The sequence below is a fragment of the Gymnogyps californianus genome, chromosome 2 (assembly GCF_018139145.2).
Source record: "Gymnogyps californianus isolate 813 chromosome 2, ASM1813914v2, whole genome shotgun sequence".
Classification (NCBI taxonomy): domain Eukaryota; kingdom Metazoa; phylum Chordata; class Aves; order Accipitriformes; family Cathartidae; genus Gymnogyps; species Gymnogyps californianus.
In genome coordinates, this window is record NC_059472.1 from 124,812,124 (window position 1) to 124,838,239 (window position 26,116).

The 26,116-nt window shown below is 36.3% G+C and overlaps 1 protein-coding gene across 2 annotated transcripts in view; it reads left to right on the forward strand.

The window, feature by feature from the left end:
* Nucleotides 1-26,116, forward strand: part of TOP2B (DNA topoisomerase II beta) — a 65,188-nt gene that overhangs the window by 17,431 nt on the left and 21,641 nt on the right. For both annotated transcript variants that reach the window (XM_050915927.1, XM_050915928.1), the window contains exons 4-18: nucleotides 982-1,045; nucleotides 2,306-2,451; nucleotides 3,230-3,327; nucleotides 4,777-4,989; nucleotides 5,071-5,244; nucleotides 11,522-11,623; nucleotides 11,705-11,842; nucleotides 13,425-13,563; nucleotides 17,099-17,256; nucleotides 18,420-18,545; nucleotides 19,406-19,516; nucleotides 19,597-19,702; nucleotides 19,900-20,009; nucleotides 23,765-23,857; nucleotides 23,953-24,067. In XM_050915927.1, coding sequence (XP_050771884.1) covers nucleotides 982-1,045; nucleotides 2,306-2,451; nucleotides 3,230-3,327; nucleotides 4,777-4,989; nucleotides 5,071-5,244; nucleotides 11,522-11,623; nucleotides 11,705-11,842; nucleotides 13,425-13,563; nucleotides 17,099-17,256; nucleotides 18,420-18,545; nucleotides 19,406-19,516; nucleotides 19,597-19,702; nucleotides 19,900-20,009; nucleotides 23,765-23,857; nucleotides 23,953-24,067 — 1,893 coding nt within the window. The remainder of the gene's footprint in view (nucleotides 1-981; nucleotides 1,046-2,305; nucleotides 2,452-3,229; nucleotides 3,328-4,776; nucleotides 4,990-5,070; nucleotides 5,245-11,521; nucleotides 11,624-11,704; nucleotides 11,843-13,424; nucleotides 13,564-17,098; nucleotides 17,257-18,419; nucleotides 18,546-19,405; nucleotides 19,517-19,596; nucleotides 19,703-19,899; nucleotides 20,010-23,764; nucleotides 23,858-23,952; nucleotides 24,068-26,116) is intronic.

Genomic DNA, 26,116 nt, shown 5'->3' on the forward strand with positions numbered 1-26,116 from the left:
ATTATCGTATCATTATTGTAGTACTCTGTGGCTTATTTCTTTGTTATGTAGCACTGATAAGTGCTCCACAGAGTGTGGTTTGAGAGCTAGGGGTCAGTGTAATAACATTACAAAAATTTGACGTAGTAGCTGTGCATACTTTTGAATGAAACTGCACTTAATGATTTTAGCAAAAGCACCTTGAACTATCTGATCTTATACTGAGATCCTTATAATCTGTTAAGATATTGTCCTTTGGTGTTTGGGGGTTTTATTTTGATCTATTTCATGGGTGATAAGACAAATGCTGAAAATGATTGTAATGTGTTTTCGTGGTTAATGGCCATAGTCACGTTTCTGATTTCTGTTGTTTGTAGTTAATATACATTGGAGTGCAGTTTAATTAAATTCTGATCAAATGTTAATTTCCAGTTATTCTTCTTTTGATCCTAATCTGTGTAAACTGTTTAGGAACTAACTTAAAACTGTTAGTTATAAGTCTCATAGGCTCTTTAGAGATAACTTCTGCTGCAGTCAAAACACTCCTTAATGGATGTGACTTTTTCAGGATTGGGTTTCAGTGGCAAAAGGTAAAATGATCTGGTGATGCATATAATTTTCTAGGGTTTTTAACATACATGGTGTAATATGTGTAATAAATATCCAGACAAGTACAGCAATAGAAGAATGAAGTGCTTAGTATGTTAAGAACAGTTATGAGAACAGGCTCACAAAATACACTTCTATATTTATTTCTGAGATAGTCTAACTGCTAGAAATAGAGCCAGTAATTACAAGAAAGTTGAAAAATATCTTCTTGCAGATACTTGGTCATATTTATAGACTTCAGTAATAAGATACAGAATATACAAAGAGATACCAGATGAAGAAATACCTGGACCATTGTAACTTGTGGTGGAATATGTAGACAATCAGTTTTATAGATCAAGTAATTAATTATTGCTCCTACAAAATGATGATTTGTGCTACTTTGTTTCATAGTAAATGCTGCTGACAATAAGCAGAGGGACAAGAATATGACTTGTATTAAAATATCCATTGATCCGTAAGTAAAAGCATGTTTTCATTTACTTTCCCTGCCAGTGCTATTGTAGTTCAGATTTGTACAAATGATTTTACTAAACGAGATTGGATTTTTTAAAAACAAAATAATATTTTTGGAAGTATTTCCATTAGCTTCATATTTTAAGATGAAAAGGTGAATTAAAAGTGGTTAACAGTAAGTACTACCATTCTGAATTTATAATAATTTGCTTTCCTAAACCACTCATTAATGTTTGATTGAATGAAACTTAAAACCAGAAGATCATAAAATTCATAAGATGAAAGCTTGGCAGTACATAAGTATAACCAGCCAGGTTACTCATAAATCATAAATACCAACCTTGAGGTTTTGTAACATAATTTTGCACCTCTAGACCTTCTATATTAACTCCTTTAGCATTAGGAAAAGGTTATGTTTGAATTAGTCAGCTATATCACACTGCAGATTGCAAATGTGTCATCACCACTGTTTTTAAGAATGGAATACTTGAAGGTATTTCCTAATGAGAAGTACCGTAGTTAAATAGATGTTGATTGAGTTCCTTTAGGAGTACCTTTTCAGTGACATTTAACTGTATAATAAATGTTTTGGACACCTAATTTTCACACCTAATCTTCAGGATAAATATGCTGAGAAGTCATTTTTCTGCAAGTTTTCAGTGCATTATCAGTTTCTGTAGACCAAATTGCTTTTATCATGGAGTGGGAGGGAAATGGTAGTGTAAATCTGCCTGACCTGTCATGATTTTGAACTCTCTAATACTCCAAAATGAAAATTCTGTGTGAGAGCTACAAGTATTAATGATGCCAGATGTTGATGTATTTTGGCATTGATGCATAAAATAAGTTACAGTGTTTATCGTAACTGGGAAATAACAGTTTTAAACAGATGATGACTTGGCTGTGTCTGGGTGGACTTCAATGAAATCTAAAAAGCTACATCTCTAACTTATGTATAATTCTGTCACTAAACTTCAGGATTCTGTTGCAGATCATGTTGATAGTGAAAGCTCAAACAGATTTTTGGGGGTTATTTTTATGATACGAAATACTGTCATGTATGGGCAATTATGCTCCTTCTAAGACACCTAATAAGCACAAAGAAGTGGTTTTTTAATTAAAATGCATAGAGCTGTGAATAAACGTGGTAAGAATATGGTCTTTTATTGTATTTTATGTAGTTATTTAAACAGGTAAAATATATGCAGGAGTCTGTTTTCAAGATTACATTAATTGGCTTAATGTCTTCACTATTTTGTAGGGAATCAAACATTATCAGCATATGGAATAATGGAAAGGGTATACCAGTTGTGGAACACAAAGTAGAAAAAGTATATGTACCTGCTTTAATCTTTGGGCAGCTGCTAACATCCAGCAACTATGATGATGATGAGAAAAAAGTTACAGGCAAGACTATTTAACATGCTTTGTTTTATTCAGTTAAGCCATTGTTTGCTCTTCAGTATGCTTTCTCTTCTTACTTTTTCTATTCTGTTTCATAACAGATGAGTACTTAGTCACCATTACTGTAGCTCTTTGTTAGAGTAAAATGACTTAAAGAAAAAAATCTTACTTTTTCTTTTTTAATACCAATGTTTACAGAGAACTTTACATTTACATCTTTAATGTCGGTACTCATCAGTAACAAACAACATATTGTCATATTTTAATTACAGCGTATGCAAGCGTTTAAATATTTATGCTATTGAAATGAAGAGAAAAAATAAATTTAATAAATTAGGGTATTATTTATTATCCTAAATGTAAAGTAACCCTAATTTAGATCATGAATGAAAGTTAGTTCTGTGCTACCCTACCCCATATATTTTGCACGTGTTATGATGTGTGGTTGCAGAGTGATTTGGATCTAATCATGACCTAGTTTTCAGCTGGATCAGGGTGTTGAGGTCACTTGCCTTTCAGCAAGCAACTGGTAGATCAAGATAAGGGAAGCAATGGGAGCATCCTGGCCTTGGGGGGAGGAGCAAACTGCTCATTTTGAGGCAGAAGCATTTGCACCAGATTGGAGGTAGTGTGAAACTCCGTCTCTGGCATCCTTTGACAGCTGTTGACATGTGGTCCAACTTTTGTCTTATATAGGAACATTTTATTTTATTGGCATGCTCTCTGTATATCATAAATATGGTTCTGCTGTAAAAAAACTTACTATATGTTGTTTTTTCAGGTGGGCGCAATGGCTATGGTGCAAAACTTTGTAACATATTTAGTACAAAGTTTACAGTTGAAACTGCTTGCAAGGAATACAAACACAGCTTTAAGCAGGTATGGAAATGATCTCAACTTTTTTCCTTTGCTGTAATTATAAATTTAAAATTTAACAATTTTTCTATATTTCATGAAATGAATCATTTAACATTCAAATGGATGTGTAGAGTTTGCAGGCTAGGTTAGCTGAGTCAGTAAAATTGGTACTTATGTGTATTAGAATTTTTTTTTTGTTAAGTAATATTTTTCAAGTAATATTTTTCTTGGGAGTGTTAGGTGGCTAAAAACGAAAAACAAATTTCTCTTAAAACTATACTCATGTGCATGTGAAAAGGAATATCTTTAATTGAAACATTTTGTAATTGCTGTTATATAATTTGTCAAAAAATCTTTCTACTTAGCTGTGCAAACATGGAAACAATTATCTAGATAATTTTGTATAGTGTTAAGAAAAAGATTTTTCAGTGTTTATGTCATGAATTTCATTAGCCTAGCTGGACTTCAGTGCAAATTCCGCCCCCTCTGCATTTCAACTCATTGCTCATTGTTATCATTGCTAGCGCCCAGACCAAGGATTGGATGTAATCTGATCTACTGTATATAGCTTTGAGATGGCCACCTTTCTAAAAGGTTTGAAGAACTTTGGTAGAGTATTAGATACCAAAGTTCCTTGGCTTTGGAGTCTTTCCCAGTTGGTGGCTTCCTTCTCTTTTTTTCTGGACAAGTAATTCATTTCTGGTTATGCTGTCATGTCACTACACAAACAATATATTTCAATGGTTTTACCTGTGTCTTTAAAGATGTAGTATTTTCTGCTGACTGCCAAAAAGCAAATTAATATTTGTTTGAGTGTACTTTTTGAAAATGACGTGCTTTAAGACTTAGCTCAAGTGCTACGTTTTCCAATATTTTTCAAAAATTGTGAAAATTTAATACAATTGAACTTTGATATATGCTGTGAGTAGGCGTTCTGCTTGGTCTTATAAATGTGCCCGTATTCTTAAACAGGGAACAATACCAAGACTCCTGAGTCAAGTCTGAGCAAGTTGGTTTCTCAAGAAGCATGCTTTGGTACACTGCACAGCCACAAAGATGCTATCTCAGAGACTGCTGAGTCTCTGCACAGGGACTAATAAGCCTCTCTATAGTAGTGTGTAGTAGATTGAAAGCATTAAACTGATGGGCAATAAGGACTGTTTAGCTAGCTCACTTGTATCTAATTTAATCAGTTCTGTGGTGGGCTCTATTTGCATTAGAATCATGTCCATCGATGTAATGATACCTGCGTATTTACAGAAACCACAAATCTGCTGTCACTGATGCTTGTGCAAATCTTGGTAAAGCAATTAATTTTATGCATAGTGTTTTACCAGAGGAAACTTCTGGAAGAAGTCTGTGAGCTTTTTGTTGTGTAGCTGTGGCAATCCTAGCATAGCTGGAAAATGGAACAAAGGAGGAGGATAACATGTATTGTAAACTAACATCTAAAATGTTTTGTTTCCAAAGACTTGGATGAACAATATGATGAAGACCTCTGAACCCAAAATTAAGCATTTCGATGGTGATGACTACACATGCATTACATTCCAGCCAGATCTATCTAAATTTAAAATGGAAAAACTTGATAAGGATATTGTGGCCCTCATGACAAGAAGAGCATATGATTTGGCTGGGTCGTGCAAAGGAGTCAAAGTCATGTTGAATGGGAAGAAATTACCTGTAAGAGCCTCATTTAAAATATTTTAAGTGTACTGAGTGTTTGATGTGAAGAATAGTAATTGTTATCTGTATTACCCATAGGTAAATGGGTTTCGCAGTTACGTAGATCTTTACGTAAAAGACAAGCTGGATGAAACTGGAGTTGCACTGAAAGTTATTCATGAAGTTGTGAATGAACGATGGGATGTGTGCCTCACTTTAAGTGAAAAAGGGTTTCAGCAGATCAGCTTTGTAAATAGTATAGCTACCACAAAGGTGAGTAGTTATATTAAATGATAAAAAAAAGTAAATGATAAAAATGTGTGCTAAGGTTATGCCCAGTCAGATATTTGATAAAAAAATAAATCTGGGTTACTAAAAATAAATAGGTGAGATAATCCTTTGCATGAGAGGATCTAGCAGAGCAATTGGATGCAATCAAAATACATTCATAGCAGTATTTCTGAATATGCACTAGTTTTTAAAACACTAGTAATCATTATCAGTGATACTGGTGTCTTATGTGAGCATACATGGTATTGATTAAATGTAAAATGAATGGCACTATTTTATTCCTTCCTTTTTAACACATTGTAATAAAATAATTCTGAAATTAAGGTAAAAAAATGTACAAACTCCTTTAAAGCTAGTAGTAGCAAGTTTTGGAGGGCAAAAATGGCTTCTGGTGTTCTTGAAAAATGGCTTTCCATTTATTGCTTTATGATGTATAAAACTGGCCTGAAATGTTGAGATTAATTTTCTTTTACTTGTGTTTCTATATAAGGGGATCTAGGTGTTCTCTGTACTTACTAGCAACTATAGTAGTAGTGAAATTACATCACAGCAAATCTTCAGCTATGATAAAGCAGCAATATGCTCAGCATACTAGAGTACAATCTTTGTGCTTCTCAAATTGCTGGGGTGGTCAGGCACCAAGGCAATCACCTGAAATCAACTAGTGTAACTCTCATTTATGCCTGTTTGGCATGGCCCAAGTTTAGGAATCTGGGATCCACCATGGTGAAAGAAAGTCTTTGTCATTTGTCCTCTTCACAAATTGCACCGGATGAGTGATATAACAACAGTCAAGTAATTCTAGTCATTGATGAAGCTGTTTTTAGGGAATCTTAACCATGAGCTTCCCAAAAGATGAGAAAGATAAGAATTTCTAATCAGACACTTAAAAACCCCTCCATGCTCAGATCTCTTCTAAAAGAGTCAAACAGAAGAAAATTCTAATGGTAGCACAAATGGTTCATAAGCACCAGTGGTTACACTAAGTGGGGTCCCTAGTCTAGGCAGGTGCCCAGAAATATCAGTGTTCATCTCGGTGGTAGATGATGTGTAGCCAGTGTTTTGGTGGTATATAATTTTTACTACATAACTTCTTCCAGTGTCACTTTCAGCGTAACTGAACCAGCGTTCAGTGGTAAGGAGGATAGTTTATTTCATTGTAGAATATTTACTTTCTAAGTGTGCATTTTATTTAAATGCTTATCTGATACTTGTCAAAACTAGGGATAACAAATGTATCTGGTAGTTGAAAGATTAAAACTTAGTTTTAATTCAGGCCTCTTTATGCAACATAAAGAAGAAAAATAGCATGACCATAAAGATGTATACAATACCTTTATGAAGAAGCTGGCAATGTAGAGAAACTTAATAATGTTTGATATCAGGTTAAGAAAATCTGTTTGAAAAAAATGAATACTTATTGACTCCTAAGTTAAGTATATTGCATACACTTACGCAAAAGATTTTGAATTTGACTCTTTTGGATCAATTTTCACCCATCATGCAGTTACACGTACATTGTTATCATATTTTCTTTAAGAAAATTCATAGAAAAAGTACTGTGTATTCTTCAAAGGTAAGTGTTGTAATTTCTAGTTTTTCCCACTCTCCCGATCCATGCCTTATGTGTGTGACTGGATGTGGAATGTTCGGGGCCGGTGAACCACCTCACCAGCAATTGATGTGCAACTACCCACTGATGAGACATAATGGCTAGTAACTAACTGCGTCAACTGCCTGTCCCCTTATCTGCTAACAGGTGAGGAGCTCATTTCAGCTGTTTTTTGGTTATTTATCGCTGTTTGCTGAAAGCTTTTCATTTCTGTTTCTGGATAAATTTCACCCAGTCGTAACTTCCCTTCCACCTTTTTTAAACTTGCTTTAAATTCCAAACAAGTTTTTTTTAGGTTGACGGGGTTGTTTTTTTTTTTTTTTTGAGGGGTGCGTAGAAGGTCAGGCAGTATCTTGAGGCACAACTCCCTTGTTTTGTTCTTGTAAATTTGTTACCTTGGTCAGGTCCCCATTTATTCACAATTTTGCCATAGTAGACCACCATGGAATTCAACTTCAGGCTCTGGGGCAGCATTTGAAAGAATGTTTGTAGCTATTATGGTTGTGCAGATAACCTTTAGTGAGACTTGTATATAAACTGATTAAACATGGTCTTCTCAAGTTCTGAATTCCAAATAGTAGCTGTAGTAGAAATTGTATTAGAAACCTCAGTTATTAACATAGCAATCTAATGATATTTTTAGTATGGCAGCACTGCTAACTGTGATACTACTAATCATTTTAGCAGAAATGCTCAGCTAATACAGATGCAGTGTCAGATAGTAGACTTGGGTGGAAGGAGCATCCCAACCTGTTAAAATTTGCTGGAGCTCAGCAAGAAATTCAGGACCATTCCAGAGCTTGATGTTTTCAGATTTATTCTAGTAAAATAAATATAATAGAAAACAAATGCAAAAGAAAATAGGATTTTATTTGTATAGCTAATAAACTTCAAATTTATAATTAGCTTCTGAATTTGTTTGCCATATGAACCATTTATCTGTCCATAGAATTTAAATATGGATTACCTCAGAATTAATTGAGGCTGTTGGCTATTGATGACGATGTGAATAGCATGTATACAGGAGCCAGTCTAAGCTTCATTTTTAAGATTTTAGTTGTTACCATTTCATTAGATGTCTTTGCATCCTGAAGTTTGCAAGACTGGGATTCAATCATAATGGTTACCTTCTGGGAAAAGAAGGTTATGCAGTTGTAGTGCTCTTTCTCATAGTACAGTAGTCATAATAATCATTGACAGCCCTCTAGATTTAGAGGGTATTTTTCTTTTTCTGTCTTGTATTAAAAATGTACTGACAGTTGGGGCAGTTATAGGCTGTTATGCTTCTATAGTGGGTAAATGTGCCACCTACTGGTGAGATGGTTGAAAGGTTCCCAACTTTGAGCTCTGAACATCCCTCACTCATTGCTACACACTAAGAATGGACACAGGAATGGGGAACTGTTATAATAACTAATATCTTCTAAGAACAAGAATTACTGGTAAGTAGCTATTTTTTTGATATGTCAGATGTTAGTTTTAGCAAAATATTTTAAGTACTAAAATTGTAAAAAAAATTGCTCAAGTTGTAAATACAAAAATATACTGAGATATTTTCCTAAGCATAAGTTTTCAGTAATGTGATGAGTAAAAGTAATGCATTTTAAAATTGCCATTCAAATGTGGAATGTTTTTGAAACACGTAATTTGATATTTTCCAGTAGTAGCTTTTCTTTACAGTTTGGAAATGGATTTATTTTTATTTAAAGTGGCAGGATGTTGATGTATCAGCTTTCACTTGAACTCTCCCTATGCTGAAACTGTCATCCATATGTGAATAAAAACTGTTGTTATTTAATTTTGGTGTTTTTTGGTTTTTTGAGTGGTTTGTTTAAGAAGAAATGCCATGAAAAAATACTTGTATGTATGGTGCTTCTAAAACACACTAGTGGTTTGTGTTGCTGTTTAGTAGGTGACTCTAGAAACTGACGGAAACCATAAATGGTTTCTTTGAAGCACAAGTACTGGTTTTGTTATGACTAATAATATTTACCATCTTAAGCCATTTTTTTACCTCCTCTCTTTTTATTTTCATCTCTACTTTCTACATGAAGTTGAGAACACAGCTACTATCTCCCATCAATTCAACCACTCTACATCTTCTTCAGTCTTTTCAGATGCATACTCCGCCTTAAAATGTAGAATCCTAAATTTTGGTTGTTGCTTGCTGGTTGTTCTTTCTTTTCCTCTGTTTTTTCTTGGTTTTGCTGTTTTCCATTTCTTATTTCTTATCTATCCTATACTTCCTTATACCCATCAAAAGCTTTTTTTCTCCTCAGTGCTGTTTTTAAAACAGCTTTAAAGAAGGAGGGTTTTTTTGTTTGTTACCTCATGATGAATGTCTCCTTAGACGTGTTTTCATTATTTTGTCTGTTCTAATGCAAATTGGTCTGAAGAGGAACCATTATTTAGTCTGTATTTTTGTAAGGCACTAATTGATATTAAGCAAAGGAGATCTTCTGTGTAAAATATTGAGTGTTGAGTTAGGTATGTTTTAATTACATAGGATATGCCTGCATCATTCCATTCTTTGTTACAAGATAATAGATTTCAGTCAAAGCATTATGAACTTTCTGTAACAGCCACTAGAATTTAATATTTTATTATTATTTGTACCTTTTTGTCTATAAATTTAAAGGAAGGCATTTGAATAATCAAAAACGTAAACAGCTTTCAGATATCCAGCACTTCAGGACTGTTCATGTTTTTGACATCTTTTCAAAGAAAGCCCACTATTTTACCTGTAAGGGAAGTTGTGTCACCTTGGACTTGTAAATATTTAAACATATTTATCACCATTGGTTTAGGCAATTTCAGTAGTCATTGTTCCGTAGAATTAAAGACTACAGGATACATACCTTCAAATACTAGTTGTTCTTCCTAATCTGGAATGTTTTATTTATGATACAAGTTTGTGCAGTTTTAGTTTTTACCAGTGCTTCTGATTCAGATTACTTCTGGATTGTAGAATATACCCCATAATTGTTAGGTTTCTTTTACACAAGTAAATCACTAGTCGTTGTTAGGATGTAATAGATCTATAATAGACCTTTTTTCCCCGAAAGCTTATGTGAAATGCCTTTATTTTCCAAGCAATTTAATCTCAAAATTACTTGTATTCTAGCAGTATGTTTGGGGTTTTTTTTGTAGCTGGTTTAAAGTTTAAGTCCAAAGGGAACTATAGCTAGAGAAGGTGATAAAGCTTTGGGGCACCTTCTGAAGGTGTTGAAATGCTTAGTGCTTCCCTATTTAGACTGAATTTCATCAATAGTAAAACCACTATTTAAACACTGAAAATAATCTGTATTTTCATCACCCTGCTGTATTGCAAAGCATGAGTTATAAATGGCTTCAAAAAGGTAACTTTTCTGACTTACTTATGTACTTAAACTTTGGAAGTAGTATTTCTTCCTCAGGATCTGTTGTGCTAGGGATTGTAGTTGGGAGGTGAATACATTGCCTCTGCCAAAAGTTTTCTTGCGATAATGGCTTCACTTGAAATATCTAGTTGGAAAGGCCCTAAGCAAGGATAACCAGTACTCAGAGTCCCCCTTTTTTCTAGGGTAAAGAGAAGAATTGTGGTAGGCACAAAGTGAAAACACTTTCAGCTGTTATGGTGCAATGAAGGAAGAAAATCCTATGTATTTTTTCCTTTTTTTTTTTCCTTTTTCTTTTTCTTTTGCACTGTGATGATGCAAGAAATGGCTTTTAAGCCTTTTTTTTTTTTTCTTCTGCATTTGGGCAGTGAGTGTAAGGGAGTCCAGCTGACTGCTCTTGTTTGCTGCAACACAGGTGGCAACATGATTATGTAGCTACAAGTTATTGCCCTGTGGTCTTCTAAGGGCTCGGTTTGCCAGCTTATGGTTAACTGCATGCTCTGTATGTATCTCTTGTTGCTACATCAGGTATGAATTTGGAGCAGGTTTAGCTTCTGGTGAGTTTTAAAGAGAACTGCTCATCTCCTTAAGGTTATCTTGCTCTGTTCTTTTAGAGTTTTCTGGATCTTGTGGTTGGCTATTTGCAGTTTGCTCGCTGATTGCCCTGCCTATGCCCCAGGCTAGCAAAGAATGCTAATAGCATTTATTCAGACAGTTCTGTAAATACATCTAAGAAAAGGTGAGATGACTTTTGGGAAGGAATAGGCATGGATGCTGTATATCCAAGGGTGAGCTCTTGAACGTTTTTTTTTTGAACCAAATGGGGAAAGTTTAATTTGGTGAATGAATGTGTGATATTTTTAGTCCAAGGTTATTTATGTGCCTGTTAAAAAGATACCTCTTGACAGCCATGTGGTGTTGCAGGTACCATCCCAGTGCTACAGAGATCTGCCATACTCTTAAGGTTTTGTATCCTGTTACAAGCTGTAAGCAGCTACATTTGAAGTCCACCACTGTACAGTGAATGAAAGGTCTCCTGCTTCTTCTGTTCTGTGTAATATCTGTCATCCTCACTTGTATGAAGACTGAATGACATGAAAGAGAAACTTTAAAACAAATTTTCATTTGTTATGCTGCAATTTAATGTGCATGGATTTCCAAATTTAAGTATGACTACAGGAACTTTGTTAATATGGCTGAAAGCTATTAGGAAATTCAATGTGTTTGTTCTTTTTTTTTTTTTTTTTTTTCCCCCTCTTCCCTCATTAAGGGTGGTAGGCATGTTGATTACGTGGTGGATCAGGTTGTGGGCAAACTGATAGAAGTGGTGAAAAAGAAGAATAAAGCTGGAGTTTCAGTGAAACCATTTCAGGCAAGTAACTTTATACAAAAATATTGAAGAAGTTGAATGTGGTAATTTTGTTGAGTAAATTGATTTCTATGTTTTCAACAGGTGAAGAATCATATATGGGTTTTTGTTAATTGCTTGATTGAAAATCCATCATTTGATTCCCAGACAAAGGAAAACATGACATTGCAGCCTAAAAGTTTTGGGTCCAAGTGCCAGCTATCTGAGAAATTTTTTAAAGCAGTAAGTAAAGCATATTTCTTTTTTTCTGTGAAGCAGGAATTGACATGCTGGATCGAGTGTGTGTATCTTCTGTAGCAGAAGATTAATTAGTGCATTATGGTACTCTGGTGACATTAGCATCCTATGAAAATGGGGTGGAGGAACTTCTGTACATCCTCTGGCCTTAATAATGGAAGCAATGACTGTGTTTTGGCTGTTGCCCTGGATTTAAAAGCGAGCTTCTCCTGATCAGCTCATTTGTTGGAGATTCTGGTATTTATATTGGTGAAATGAATTTGACTCTTAAAACCTAAACGTAGGCCTTGACTAATTTCTTGTGTTAAAATATTTTTATGAAGTTGAGAATATTGTCTAGCTTATTCTTTGATATCAGTCTTAGTCTGTTTCACTGAAGTGAAAAGAGAGGGAAGGAACATGTCCCATTTACTTATTTTTCCAGTAATCAAGGAAATGCAAAATTGTGGCTGTAGTATTCAAACTGATCATTATTCTCAGGCAACAAGTTTTGAAATTTTGGCTGTAGATGGGCTAAGAATTGCTACTCTAAATGAATGTATTAGTAGAAATACATGGTACAGGTTTTTCCTATACTACGTTTTTATACAAGGAAAGAAAAGGAGAATTCTGTTAGTCAGAACTCATTATACTAAGTCCTATTTAGTGCCAGTAGCATAAATAGAACTCCAGTAGTAAGGAGAATGTTGCCACTGCTAATACTCTTGGCATCAAAACTTAACTTATTGTATAGTGTTTTATTCTTCTAATTCTGTGTTACTGGTGACATTCTTATAGAACTTACAGGAAAAAATAACACAACACAATCTTGTATTCATTCTTCAGATTTTGTTATATATGTTGTATTTCTATCAGTAGGTTTGATTTACTGTGTTTCTAATATTCCCAGAAGTGAACACTGATCTCCAGAAGTGTTAAATGTGCAGCAGAATCTCTAACCAATGAGTGCTGTATTATGGGGCATAATGAGAAGCCAAAGCTCACAGTATTTTGCTCCACCTGTATTTTCTTTTGATGTGAAACCAAACCTAAAGAAGTTTTACTTTAGAAAATATGCTATATGCTATTTTTGCTGCAGATGTGTTTCTTAAAATGTTACTACTTCCTCAAGTGGTTGATATAGAGCCTTATTCTTAAACGGTTTCAGTTGTCTTTCAGCCATTTTCAGTCATTTCCAAAGAAACTTTAAATGGTCATAAATATCCCATAAGGTTATTTTTTGCTGTCAAAGTCCAGGAAGTAGGTGCTTAGTACCTAAAATATCTCAGCACATCAACCACACAACATAAGACAACCTCTTATTAGGTCTCAGTCCTCTTTTCCTCCTTCCATCAATTATATAAGGGGTGGAAAAGAAGCTGTGTGAGTGTTGTGTTTTGGTTTTGTGTGCATAAAATGCTAGACAGTAAGGTATGTGTTAATTCCTTGACCTTTTATATGTTGCAGTTTTTTAAATTTAGAGGGCTTTGAGAAACAATGTTAGGTCAGTGACTTAAAACTCAGATACAAGGATCTGCTGTGTGAAGCTTTACTTTTCTCATCCACAATTCTAATCTGTTGCTTATAGGCCTCTAACTGTGGTATCATAGAGAGTATTTTGAATTGGGTCAAGTTTAAGGCACAAACTCAGCTGAACAAAAAATGTTCATCGGTGAAACACAGTAAAATCAAGGGCATTCCGAAACTGGATGATGCTAATGATGCTGGTAAGAGCCTGCATTTTTAATGTCTTTAATGTCTCATGGATTTTTCACAGACATCATCATTTTAAATCTGACTTTATTTCTCATCCTTATGTATATTTTTTAATAAAAATCTTTCTAGGTGTCTAAACTTTCTAGAGCTAGAATTAAAGCATGATGGTGAGTTTGATATTAGGAACACCGTCCTCTCTAGGGTAGAGAATTAATAACGCTGAACAAAAGCGGCAGTCTAGTTCCATATTGAAAGAGCGCATATTTTCTGGTTGTGGTTTCCAGCTAAATAGTGTTACCAGTATTCTATTTTGGAGGTGACTAGTCTTCTTGACCTTTCTAATATAAAAAGATCAGAATCTTTACAAGGTCACAAGCTATAGGAAGTAGATCACATAGTGTGCAGACCTGAGGGAATGGTTCAAGAGACTTTTTTTATGAAACTTTAAATGCCATTAGGTTGCTGTCTGGGAATATAGGGCAAACTGGCAATCTCTGCTGGCTTGGTTCCTAGCACAGATAGGGATCAGGATCAGCTGGCAATCTTTGTGCCAATAGCAATGGGATGGGAGTTGTCCTTGAATTATTTGAGGGGCACATATGACTAAAGAGCTTGAAATGTTACCAGTCTGTGTTAATGTTAGTTGATTTTTAATGCATCCTTACATTAAGCAAAGATAGAAAAATTGCAGTGACGTAGGTGGGTGGGTGAAGTAGGAAAAAGCACGTAGACTGGTAAAGAGGCTTTTTTTTTTTTTGAGCTCCAGTGTTCAAGTCAAAGATGACTTGATGAGATGAGTTCTGCTTAATTCCCCCCCCCCCCCCTTTTTTTTGGTTCGTTGGGCTCAGGTTATTAATTCTTTTAATTGAGTTTTCTTCAGTATTTTATTACTTTTCCAGTTATTCAGATGTTGTATTTTGCCTTAAAAGTTGATAATCATGTCTCCTTTAACTAGCGTTTTGCTTGTGGAATTTGTTCCTGGTATGCATGGAACAGATGCATGTTCCTGGTATTTTTCTTGCCTAGAAGATCATGTGCTTGGAGAAATGCTGTGGTTTTATGGATATCAAGCCTAGTGCTCATAAATAACATCACAAATGATTTTGGATACACTTTCTTCCTAGGTTTTTTTTTTAGCTCTGCTTTGGAGACCAGGCTTCAAAATCACTTCTTACTCATTTTTTTTCACTGGAAGTGAAAGTTTCTTAAGGGAAAAAGGAAGTCCTGGTGCCATGGAAGTTCTTTAATGAGTACACACACAAAACACTGTAGAACTATCAATCTTTCTTTCTGTCTTTGGGAGCTTAATAGAAAGGATTTGGGATTCTCGGGGTCAGGTGAAGTAAGGACTGTACAGGCTCTTTCTGTGTGTGAGAGGTGATGATCACTTCTTCTAGGTCCAAAAAATTCAACTCTTTGCTATATGAATGATTGCTATGAATGTACACGTGACTAAGCATATTGTGAAGAGTTACACAGTTATAAATAATCTTTTCAAAAGAGTTTCAGACCTCTCCATAAGCTGGAGAAAAGGTTTAACTGATGCATGAAGATACAGTTTCAGGGAGATTGCTTCAGGACATTCATACATGTCACACAGAGGTTATCTGCAATCTGGCAGCAAAATACAGTAGTCTTATTTGATGTAATTGTGTTTCAGGACAAATAAATATTTGTAAGGATCCCAGGAATTACACTTTCATAAGCACCCAAAATCAGATGAGGGAACAGGGTTGGCTTTGGTTTCTAATAGCAGGTGCCAGTAGTTGTTGGACTGAAGTAGTCCAGTGCAGCTGGGAGAGAATAGTGTCTGGCCACAGGACCCTCTGGCTTTAATCCTTCCTCTGGCTTTTAGATTTTATTTTTACTTCAAGAGTGAATTTGTAGCTCAGGTCCAGCATCCACAGGTTTCTTGGATGCCAGGTACCACTGAATTTTTGAATCGATACTGGTTAATGCTTAGGAATAGGAGAGCGATGCATCTGTACAGTGATGTACTTGCTGCAGATTTCCTTCCTCACTGAAAAGAATGAGTCCTATACCTGGTCATTCTTGCTTTCTTGAGATCTTGATGAGGTATACATAGTTCTATGGCTTGTTAGAGGAGAAGAGGTAGAAATGAAAGGAAAAATAAAGAACCAGTAATAGGAATATAGGTTTGTAAGGGAGCAGCTGGATTACTAAATCTGGTGAAGCATAAAAGCATTCTTTGAACCTGCCAGTTCATGTAAGTTTTCTCTTTGAGTTCTTTAGAGCTGTGTTCAGGAAAATACCTGGCACATTGCGTTTCCATGAAATTAATTGCTAATGATCGCATCCATTCCCGAAGAAAGTGCACCTGGATGATATTCAGATGTGTTTTCTGCAGTTCATTTAGGAAAAAAAATCGGCTGTCATATATTCTAAAACAGCAGACTAGTATTTTTCTTGGTATTTGGATTCTACCTCGCTGGTAGCATGGTAGCTATTGACACCTTTTGATACAGTGTGAATAGCTGCCTCATTTACATTATATTAAGCTATATGTCTGATGCAGAAGACCAAAGATGTTGAATGTAAGTTCTGTGTAATAGGAAGTGTGGGGTTGTTTTTACCTACCAGGTAAGGCAAATCAAAGCACCTATTTTAAATGCCGATATATTCAAAACTATCTTACAGTAGCTGAGACTCAACCAGCTTGAAGATTTTTGCAGTCTTTCCTACCACTTGGCCTTGATAAAATAGCAAAACTGCTTAATGAGTGTTTGCACCCTTGGAAAAGGGTGGATTCCTTGTTTGAACCTGCTTATTATTTAGAACATCTATTCAACTATTGCAGTTGCAATAAACAGAACATACGTGTCATACCAGTTTTGAGCACACTGGACACACAGGCACTGAAAAGCAGTGTGTCTTGTAGAATCAAAATTACACTGTTAGTAAAGATTTGTTTCTTCTGTTCGAGAAATTTTTGAGAATGTATAATAAGTGCAAATGTTCTGATCTCGTGAGCTTTTCTGTCAAGTTTTTCTTACAGTTGCCTGGCTTCAGCCAATGGACAATTAAAAAAGAACCGCCCCAAAATGTAATTTAATAAATTACTTCTGAAAAGTGTAAGGAATTACTGTGAGGAAAGGGGAAGTGCAGAATGGGAAATAACTCCTGTATATAACTCAGACATGCATAATGTATGTGTGTAAGAAATTTGCAGCTAGAAAAATGACATGGTAAAGGTACAGAAGCAATTTGTCCTTTTTTTTTTTTTTTTTTGTTCAGACATGTGGGGACCATTACATAAGATATGCCACCATTGCATCCCATTTTGTCTTTTTTGCTCCTTGTCCGTAGCAATCCGTAGTGTATTGCTAAGGGCAAGGATACTTATTCTTGTGTAGTTTTAGTGGTATGGACGGCCATCCCTAAAAATAGAAATTCAGCCTATTTAAATTACTTGATGTAGAGTAGGAAGAATATTCATGACTGATGCAATTGTATTTCTGTTATTTGAGGTTAAAGGTTACACTTTCTGTTTTTTTTGCCTTGCTTCTACTTCTTCCTGGACTGCAGGTGGCAAACATTCCTTGGACTGCACGTTAATATTAACAGAAGGAGACTCTGCCAAATCTTTAGCTGTCTCTGGCTTAGGTGTTATTGGTAGAGACAGATATGGAGTATTCCCACTCAGGGGTAAAATTCTCAATGTTCGAGAAGCTTCTCACAAACAGGTAAGTAGTCTTGTCATCTCCTTTTAGCTGACAAATGGATGTCTCCTTGTTGTGGTTTAACCACAGCTGGCAACTAAGCACCATGCAGCCGCTCACTCACTCCCCCCACCCAGTGGGATGGGAAGGAGGATTGGGAAAAAAAAAACCAAACCTTGTGGGCTGAGATAAAGACAGTTTAATAGGACAGAAAGGAAGGAAAATAATGATATCCCTTTTGGCCAGTTTGGGTCAGCTCTCCTGGCTGTGTCCCCTCCCAGCTTCTTGTGCCCGGCTGTGTCCCCTCCCAGCTTCTTGTGCCCCTCCAGCCTTCTTGCTGGCTGGGCATGAGAAGCTGAAAAATCCTTGACTTAGTCTAACCACTACTTAGCAACATCTAAAAACATCAGTGTGTTATCAACATTAGTCTCATACTAAATCCAAAACATAACACTGTAACAGCTACTAGGAAGAAAATTAACTCTATCCCAGCTGAAACCAGGACACTCCTGTTTATTTTTGATTTCTAGGGTTACATCTTCGTATTTTAATTTTTATTTTTTCATGAAAATCTTGTGGCTGGGATTTCATAAAGTACCAGCTACTTTAAAGCCTGGGATAAGCCTGGAAATATTAAGTGTAGTAGTACAGTACTGAAATGATAAAGTTCTTTTCTGCACAAGTGCAAGGAAGTTCTGCTATGACTCCTATTAACATTTTACATGAATACTTAAAGAACCTAAAATTTTATATTCCCTCCATTGCCACATGATTTAATTGACTCCCAATGTGAGGCAGTAGCAGCAGCATTACCCCATTGCATTACTTCTGCTGCCCTCCATACTTTGTCTATAATAAGAGTTGTGTTGCAGATGCCCATAGAAATAGTGGAAGGAGAAGGCAGCTTTGTGAGATGACTTTTTGTTATGTGCACTTTTCTCCCTGCCTTCTGTACCCAAAGTGCTCTGGCTGTAGAGGAGAAAGGGAGTGGTGCAGTCTTGAGAATTTGCATTTACAGAAGAAATATTTACATGTGTGAAGGCTGCAACAGGGCTGGGGATAAAAAGGTTATGAAGCTGAGGTAGGGGTGCATTGAAAAAGTAGCTATAAAGCCCACCTAAAAAAGACTGGGATATTTCTGAATTCCTGCTTTTCACACTGGCTACAACAATAACTTTTTTATACAGATTATGGAAAACGCAGAAATCAACAACATCATCAAAATAGTTGGACTACAATACAAGAAAAGCTATGAAGATCCAGAATCTCTGAAAAGTTTGAGATATGGAAAAATTATGATCATGACAGATCAGGTTAGTCCAAAATTCACAGGTTTTAATATACAGAGCTTCTTAAAATGTGTTTTGCTGCAATTTGGTAGGTTACATTTTTGTGCATTATAACCTGTCTCTGTGTGGTGACAATACGGATGTATTCAGAGGGAATCCCTAATGTATGAGGTTTCTTTATGGGATTAATTTATCTATATGTTGTTTTGGTTACTCCAAATGAACAACTGAACTTTGCTGCACAGTAGCAGAGATGCCAAAGTAATAATAAAAACATGTATAAACAAGAATGCTTTTGATAACTCAAAAATATGTTGAAAGGAAGGACAAAAGGGAACAGTAGATGAGGTAGTAATGCTAGAAAGTCAGGGAGAGACAAGAATGCAGGCAATTATTTTTGGATAATCTCATGAAGTGTGTGTCAGTTGTTCAGATTTTAGGATCTGAACATAGGAATCCTATGCTTTGGATATTTGTGAAGCTTTGTTGTTTTTTCTCAGAGAGATTGAACTGTCAAGCATCTTAACGCTAATGAGAACTGTGGGCCAGGCTTGGCTTTCTTACACAAAGATTCAGTTCCATGGTCTCTGGGAAAGCTGTCTAGCTCTCAGAGAAAACATGCCACAGGCAAAGAAACCTTTGAGCTGCAACTGTGCACTTGGCTTGGAAGAGCTTATTATTAGCTCAGGGATAGTGCCATTCACAGGTGGCTATTTTATACCCAGGTCCAGTTTGGAATCCAAATTAAAACTAAGTGTTCCCTTCTATGTTTTCTGTCAACAGACATTGTTTTGATGTATCCAGGCCAGTGAGTGGTTTTTTTGGTGGTTTTGGGGGATCTGACATTTTATAAGATTGCCTCATGTTTTCATGTTCTGATTCAGGATCAGGATGGATCTCACATAAAAGGCTTGTTGATCAATTTTATTCATCACAATTGGCCATCACTGTTGAAACATGGTTTTCTTGAGGAATTCATCACTCCTATTGTAAAGGTATGGGTTCTATTAATGAGATTTTATGTATTACTTACAGTGCAACAGAAAAGTTGATCAGATTTTTTTGTTTCTTAAAGGCAAGCAAAAATAAGCAAGAACTTTCATTCTATAGTATTCCTGAATTTGACGAGTGGAAGAAGCATATGGAGAATCATAAAGCATGGAAGATAAAATACTACAAAGGTTTGTTTAAAAACAAATAAGTGAACCTCATGGATCTAAAAATACATAATAAATGGGTGCTATGAAGTTTTATTTGTAGCTGTTTTCATGGTAGTATCTTCTGTAATGATTTTATAATATTCCCAGTAAAATAAAAGGGGTAAAATAATAAAACTTAAATTTTGACTACGGAGTAACTATTTCTTTTTATTGTACAGGTTTGGGTACCAGCACTGCTAAAGAAGCAAAAGAATATTTTGCTGACATGGAAAGACATCGGATCTTATTTCGATACGCTGGTCCTGAAGATGATGCTGCCATTACACTGGTAAGAACTTATAAAAGTGCTTCTATATGATACATTTTAGTTTCCATTGTTTGCTGAAGATGGCGTGTGAGGAAGTCCTAAGAGGGATTTGGTTTGGTTTTGTTTTTTGGAGTAACTGAAAAAAATACTTTTGGGAGAGAAAGAAGCTTTTGGACAAGATTTTAAATTTTGGAATAAGAGCTTTATCCACGCTACAAAATCAGCTCTACCTTCTGCTTAGTAGCTTTGATCAATTTTTTGTGTGGTATAGATATCAAGAAACATTACACTCAAACTTGCTTTTAAAGACAGAACACGCAAAAGAGTATTCTGAGTAAGGCAATAGAGCCTGAACAAATGATGTTTCACATTTACTTAGGGATCTGAATTTTGTTTCTGAGCAAATAAGATTAGATAAATATGATTTATTCATTGAAGATATATCAGTGTGGCATACGTGTATTCATGCATGTGTTCTACATATTTGAATTTGAAATCTTTTAGATAGTCGTGTGCAGGAAAGTAGTTGTGTTTCAAAGATAGCTTGTGGAAGGACAAAGGATGGAGTGTCTGGAACGAAGCTGTTTTCTCAAGAAATGTTTCACCTTTTATCTACTTTAATTCACTGTTTTGATTGTAGGTGATATTAGAGAGAAAAAGGGGTAGGAGAGAAAAAATAAAAATGGGAAAATACCTATCTTAGACAAAACAACTTTTTCCTTATATAACAACTTTTTCCCTATACTGTGGATCCAGTAAAACAGTATGTTTTTACTAACAGAAAGGTATAGTAGGTATCTGTTCTGTTGAAGAAAACCAGCCTGATGTGTCAGAAGTTATTTGTACCACTCATTTTACTTCTGCCCAAGATGCACTTAAATATAATCCATGTATGTGGTTCCCCATCCCAGAGAAGTGTGTTCATCTAGATAGAAAAGGAGTCTGTATATTTGCATATACATGAAACCAATTGGTGGAGAGACCTTGAACTCCCTGATTAAAATTCTGAGCTCTGTTTCTGCAAATAGACCTCCATATACAGGCTGATATCTGAGGCTATATAACCTGTTATGGCTGATCCTCACTGTTGTCTAAAATGATATTTTATCAGTTCGGGATGAAGCTAGTCATCTCTGTTACACCGGCAACAACTACTGACTAGTACTGACGTTGTTAACAGAAGCTTCACTTACACTCCTACCCACATTTTCTCTGCTGATAGCTATAATCCCAGCCCCAAATTTACCTCCGAGCATAGGTGGTGTAAGATTATAGGCCCTACCAAGCCTCATGATAGCTGTAATCTAGGAAAACAAAAATTATTTCACATAGCAAATTCTTCAGCATTCTGAAGAACTCTTTTGCTAGCAAATGAAGTCTTAGAATAGCAGTTTTAAGTAGAGAAAGAAAAAAACCTTTTTTATTCTATTCAAGAATAAATATTTGAGAATAATTTTTATTCAAACTTTTTAGTCTATTAATTTTTATTCTATTAAAATAATTTTTATGCTGATCTAGCTCTTGGTCATTTGTCACTTCAGTGGTCTAGAAAAAGCATAGATACACTGAAAGAAGTCAGAAGAAAATTGTAAGAATTTAGTCACGTTTTTACAGAAGCCTAATCTTAAGCCTTCAGATGTCTGACATTGTGAATTGTCGAGCTTTGTTCACAACGGAAGTCAATCTGACGCAAAACAGGGTGATATCACTTGGTCCCTTTCTCCGAGAGTAAGTTACTAAGGTTTACTACTTATTATGTAATACCATGGTCTCCAAGGAAATGAAGCTACTCACTGAGCTCTTTTGGAGTGCTCCAGTTAGAGTCCTTTAAAAAAGATAGCGCTGATGACTGTCGTCTTATGCAGGAGAATGATTGAAATCAGGACATGATGGAGTCTCTATATGTTATTCCCTGAGAAAAAAAGGCAATACTTCAACAAGTCACAAAATTTTCCCAAAGTAGTTGAAATTTTGCTTAAACCACATATTCAGTTTTTATGTATTCTTCTCTTAGTCTTCTGGAGAAGAAACTCACTGGAGGGGAACTGTTTCTGTAACAGGACACAGTCTTTCAGAACATTCCTGTGTCTTTTTGTAGTGATAAGTTGTGTTGGGTTTGTGTAGCTGGGGAGGGGCTACAGGGGTGGCTCCTGTGAGAACCTGCTAGAAGCTTCCCCAGCTCCAAACTCGGACCCACCTCTGGCCAAGGCTGAGCCAATCAGCAATGGTGGCAGCGCCTCTGTGATAGCATATTTAAGAAGGGGAAAAGACTGCTGAGGTAGAGACTAAAAGGGTGGAGGAAGATGGAGGAAGAGGAGGAAGAAGAAGAGCTACAGTAAAAAGAGAAGGAGAGGAAGAAGATGATGGAAGAAGAGGAGCTATAGTGAAGAGAGGAGTGGGATGTGAGAGTAACAACCATGCAGACACCGAGGTCAGTGAAGAAGGAGCAGGAGGAGGTGCACCGGAGCAGAGATTCCCCTGCAGCCCGTGGTGAGACGGCAGGCTGTCCCCCTGCAGCCCGTGGAGGACCCCACGCTGGAGCAGGTGGCTGGGCCAGGAAAAGGCCATGACTCTGGGGGAAAGCCCACACTGGAGCAGTTTGCGGAGGACTGCAGCGTGTAGAAAGGACTTGAGTTGGAGAAGCTCCTGGAGGGCTGACCCCCATGAGAGGGACCCCCACGCTGGAGCAGGGGAAGAGTGTGAGGAGTCCTCCCCCTGAGGAGGAAGGAGCAGCAGAGACAATGGGACGAACTGACCACAACCCCCATTCCCACCCCCCTGCGCCTGGGGGGGAGGAGGTAGAGGAATTGGGAGCAAAGCTGAGCCCGGGAAGAAGGGAGGGGTGGGGGGAAGGTGTGTTTCTAAAATATGGTTCTGTTTCTCATCATCCTACTCTGATTTGGTTGTTAGCAAATTAAATTCGTTTATTTTTCCCCAAAATCGAGTCTATTTTGCCTGTGACCATAAGTGGTGAGTGATCCCTCCTTGTCCTTGTCTCAACCCACGAGCTTCTTGTTGTATTTTCTCTTCTCCATCCCACCGCGGGGGGGAGGAGTGAGCGAGAGGCTGCGTGGTGCTTTGTTGCCGGCTGGGCTTAAACCCGGACAAGTGGTTGCTTTAAAGTGACAGCTTGTTATCATGAAGACTAAGGCCCTCAGCCAGCTGGCCTAAACTCTGGCTTAGTCTTTTCATGAAGTGTCAATTTTGTCAAGTTGTCAATTTTCTTAAGAGGACTAGGGCCAACCACTCAGGAACGGCTACAAATTATTGGCATTCTGTGGCTGACAGAGCAAACAGGGCATGGAGAGGACAAGAAGAGTGGGATATTTTTTCTAATATCTTCAGTTAATTTTCTTGATGACAGCTGGTTATAGTTCAGTCTAAATGATGAACCCAACCTTAAAATTATTTGGGGAAAGATCCCAACACCTTTAAACTTGTGTATCAAAGGACAACCAGCTCTGATGCGGAGAGAGGAATAAGAATGATAAGATTTGTCTGAATGTATACAGATTTCAGGAAAGTAATATAAATTTAAATAACGATCAGTGAGAGATCTGTCAGTTCAAAAAAACCTTGTGCACCAATGTCCGAAAGGTCATGTGCTTGTACTGCTGCTTAAACATAAACCTTAGTTATATGGATTATCTTGTCCAAATAAGTATTATTGAAAACTTGATCAGATAGTGCAGTACACTTAAAATTCTGACTAAAGTAACATACATTTACACAAACGTATATATGCTGATAATTTAGTGTACTTGGAATCTTTTCAGGCCTTCAGTAAGAAGAAGATTGATGACCGAAAAGAATGGTTAACAAACTTCATGGAGGACAGGCGACAGCGTCGGCTACATGGCCTTCCTGAGGTAAGTCCTAAATAATAGTAATAAATCCAGTGGGTGAGATTTAAATGTAATATAGTTTTTGTATTGAATGAATAATGTATGTGCGTTTTTTTCAGCAATTTTTATATGGTACAGCAACAAAACATTTGACTTACAATGACTTCATTAACAAGGAGTTGATCCTTTTCTCAAATTCAGACAACGAGAGATCTATTCCTTCCCTTGTTGATGGTAAGCTGATAATTCATTATGATTTGTTGGAACATTCCTCTTTATTGTTGGTTTTTAAGCCTGTGATTTGTATTGGAAATCAATGCATTCAAGTAGACAATATAAGAACTTTTGTATTTTTGTTTGTTATCATTCATATGCTAAGGAATTGCCATGGTTCTTCTGTGAGGAAGTTTAAGCTGTTGCTGTGCAGCCTTTTTACTTAACCAGACCTATTCCCTAGACCATACAAGTGCTAGTCAAACCATCAGAGAAAACAAGTCTTTTAAGTGCTCATAATAATTAAAATTCAAGTCGGCAGCTGAGTGCAGATGAAGATGCAAATGTTTTCTCCCTTCAGTCTTATACCACAGGCAGTGTTTTAGTGGTTACTGATTTTTCCTGTAATCTTGCTAGGGTTTTGTCAATCAGGTTTGCTAACTCTCCCCGTGCATGCATGAACATTAAAAGAAGCAGCTTACTACACTATGGCTTCATTTGTAAAACTGTCTGCAGACAGAATGAGCAGGAATCTCTGCCTATGTTGTCAGTATGCATATGCTTACTAAGATACAGAAAAAAGGCCTTGAGTTTTCATGGGGGGGGGGGGAAGCACACTTATCTCCACTTTTCAGTACGTTTTTTGTAGTGGAGGTGGTCAGCCTTCTTGACACTACAGACCCATACCAAAATATTCATGCAGCAAGAGCTTTTTATATTTTAGATGAGAAAGTGGGATAGGTCACAGGTGGATAGGGGTAGTAGCTTCCTGGTAGGATGGATCTCCAGCTCTGCTGCAGAATGAGGCTGGGTTAGGTATGCAGATACATCTCTAAGAAATCAAAGAATGTCAGTCTCAGCTTCTCCAGATTTAACTTCCTCCCATAGTTGGGTACTTGGATTAACTGGTAGTCTCTGTGCAAGCATTCATGCTCTGAAGGAAGATTCACTGTAGAGCTGCATGTTTCAAGAGGTCATTGTTCCTTGTAACATACTCTACCCTGACTGCTTTCTCAGAAACAGCAGAATGATTTTGCTGAAACTTAAAATAAAGAATGAACTTGCAATAGATAACTGTTCATTTGAATTGAAGTTCTCCAAGATTGTGTCTACAGAAGTGTAAGAAAATGAGAAGGAAATATATTTATTTATTTATATATTTGTGTGTGTGTGTTTGTATGTAATATAATGGACGTATATATATTATACATATTATATATAATTGCTATCAGTGTTACACATATAGTATTATGTATAACACTACATATATAGTATACACTATACATATATAGTGTGTACATTATTATATGTATAATGTTTTACATATTATACATATAATTGCTATCAGTGTTTCTGCCAGCTTGGGCTGTTATTCTGCATTCAGGGCATGGATATGTGAACTATTCAGCAGCTAGTACTCTAGCAAGGGCTTTTGTTCTTCAGTATTATCAGGTGATATATAACAGGCTAGCCTGGTGGCAAATCTCAGAAAAAATGAAGAGGAAGAACATTTTGACTATCTCTTCACAGTTACTACTTACCACTCTTACTCCTTGGTGATTCTCCTGTGTAAAGGAAATCCTCTGTTACATTCAGTAGATCTTTGGTAGGAAAACGTGATGCAGGCCCATTGTAAAGAAAATTGGATGTTACATATTTAAATGAAATGGAGATTGGAGTCAGTGTCTTTTTTTTCAATTTTTGTTCTTACGTTTGACCCAGGTTAGTAATGGTAACATGTAGCAATATTTTAGTTCATTTCAGAAATGTATGTGAATTAAAACACTGAATAGATCAATAAGCATGATCTAGAACTGGTTATCAGTTCTAGATAACATGCAGAAAAAATGATGCAATCCCTTCCACACAGATGTTGTACTTAAAGTGTGCCTAAACAATAAAAATAAATCAGAAGATCAAAGAGACTGGCTTCTTTCTTAAAACTTTAAAAGATGTAAAAGGGGGAAAAATAACATATTTTTTTTGTTGAATTTTAATGAGTCTTTGAGAATTTCACACAAAAAGTAAAATTTCAGAGTGCTTTAAAATACATGTAAGCTACAGTAACAG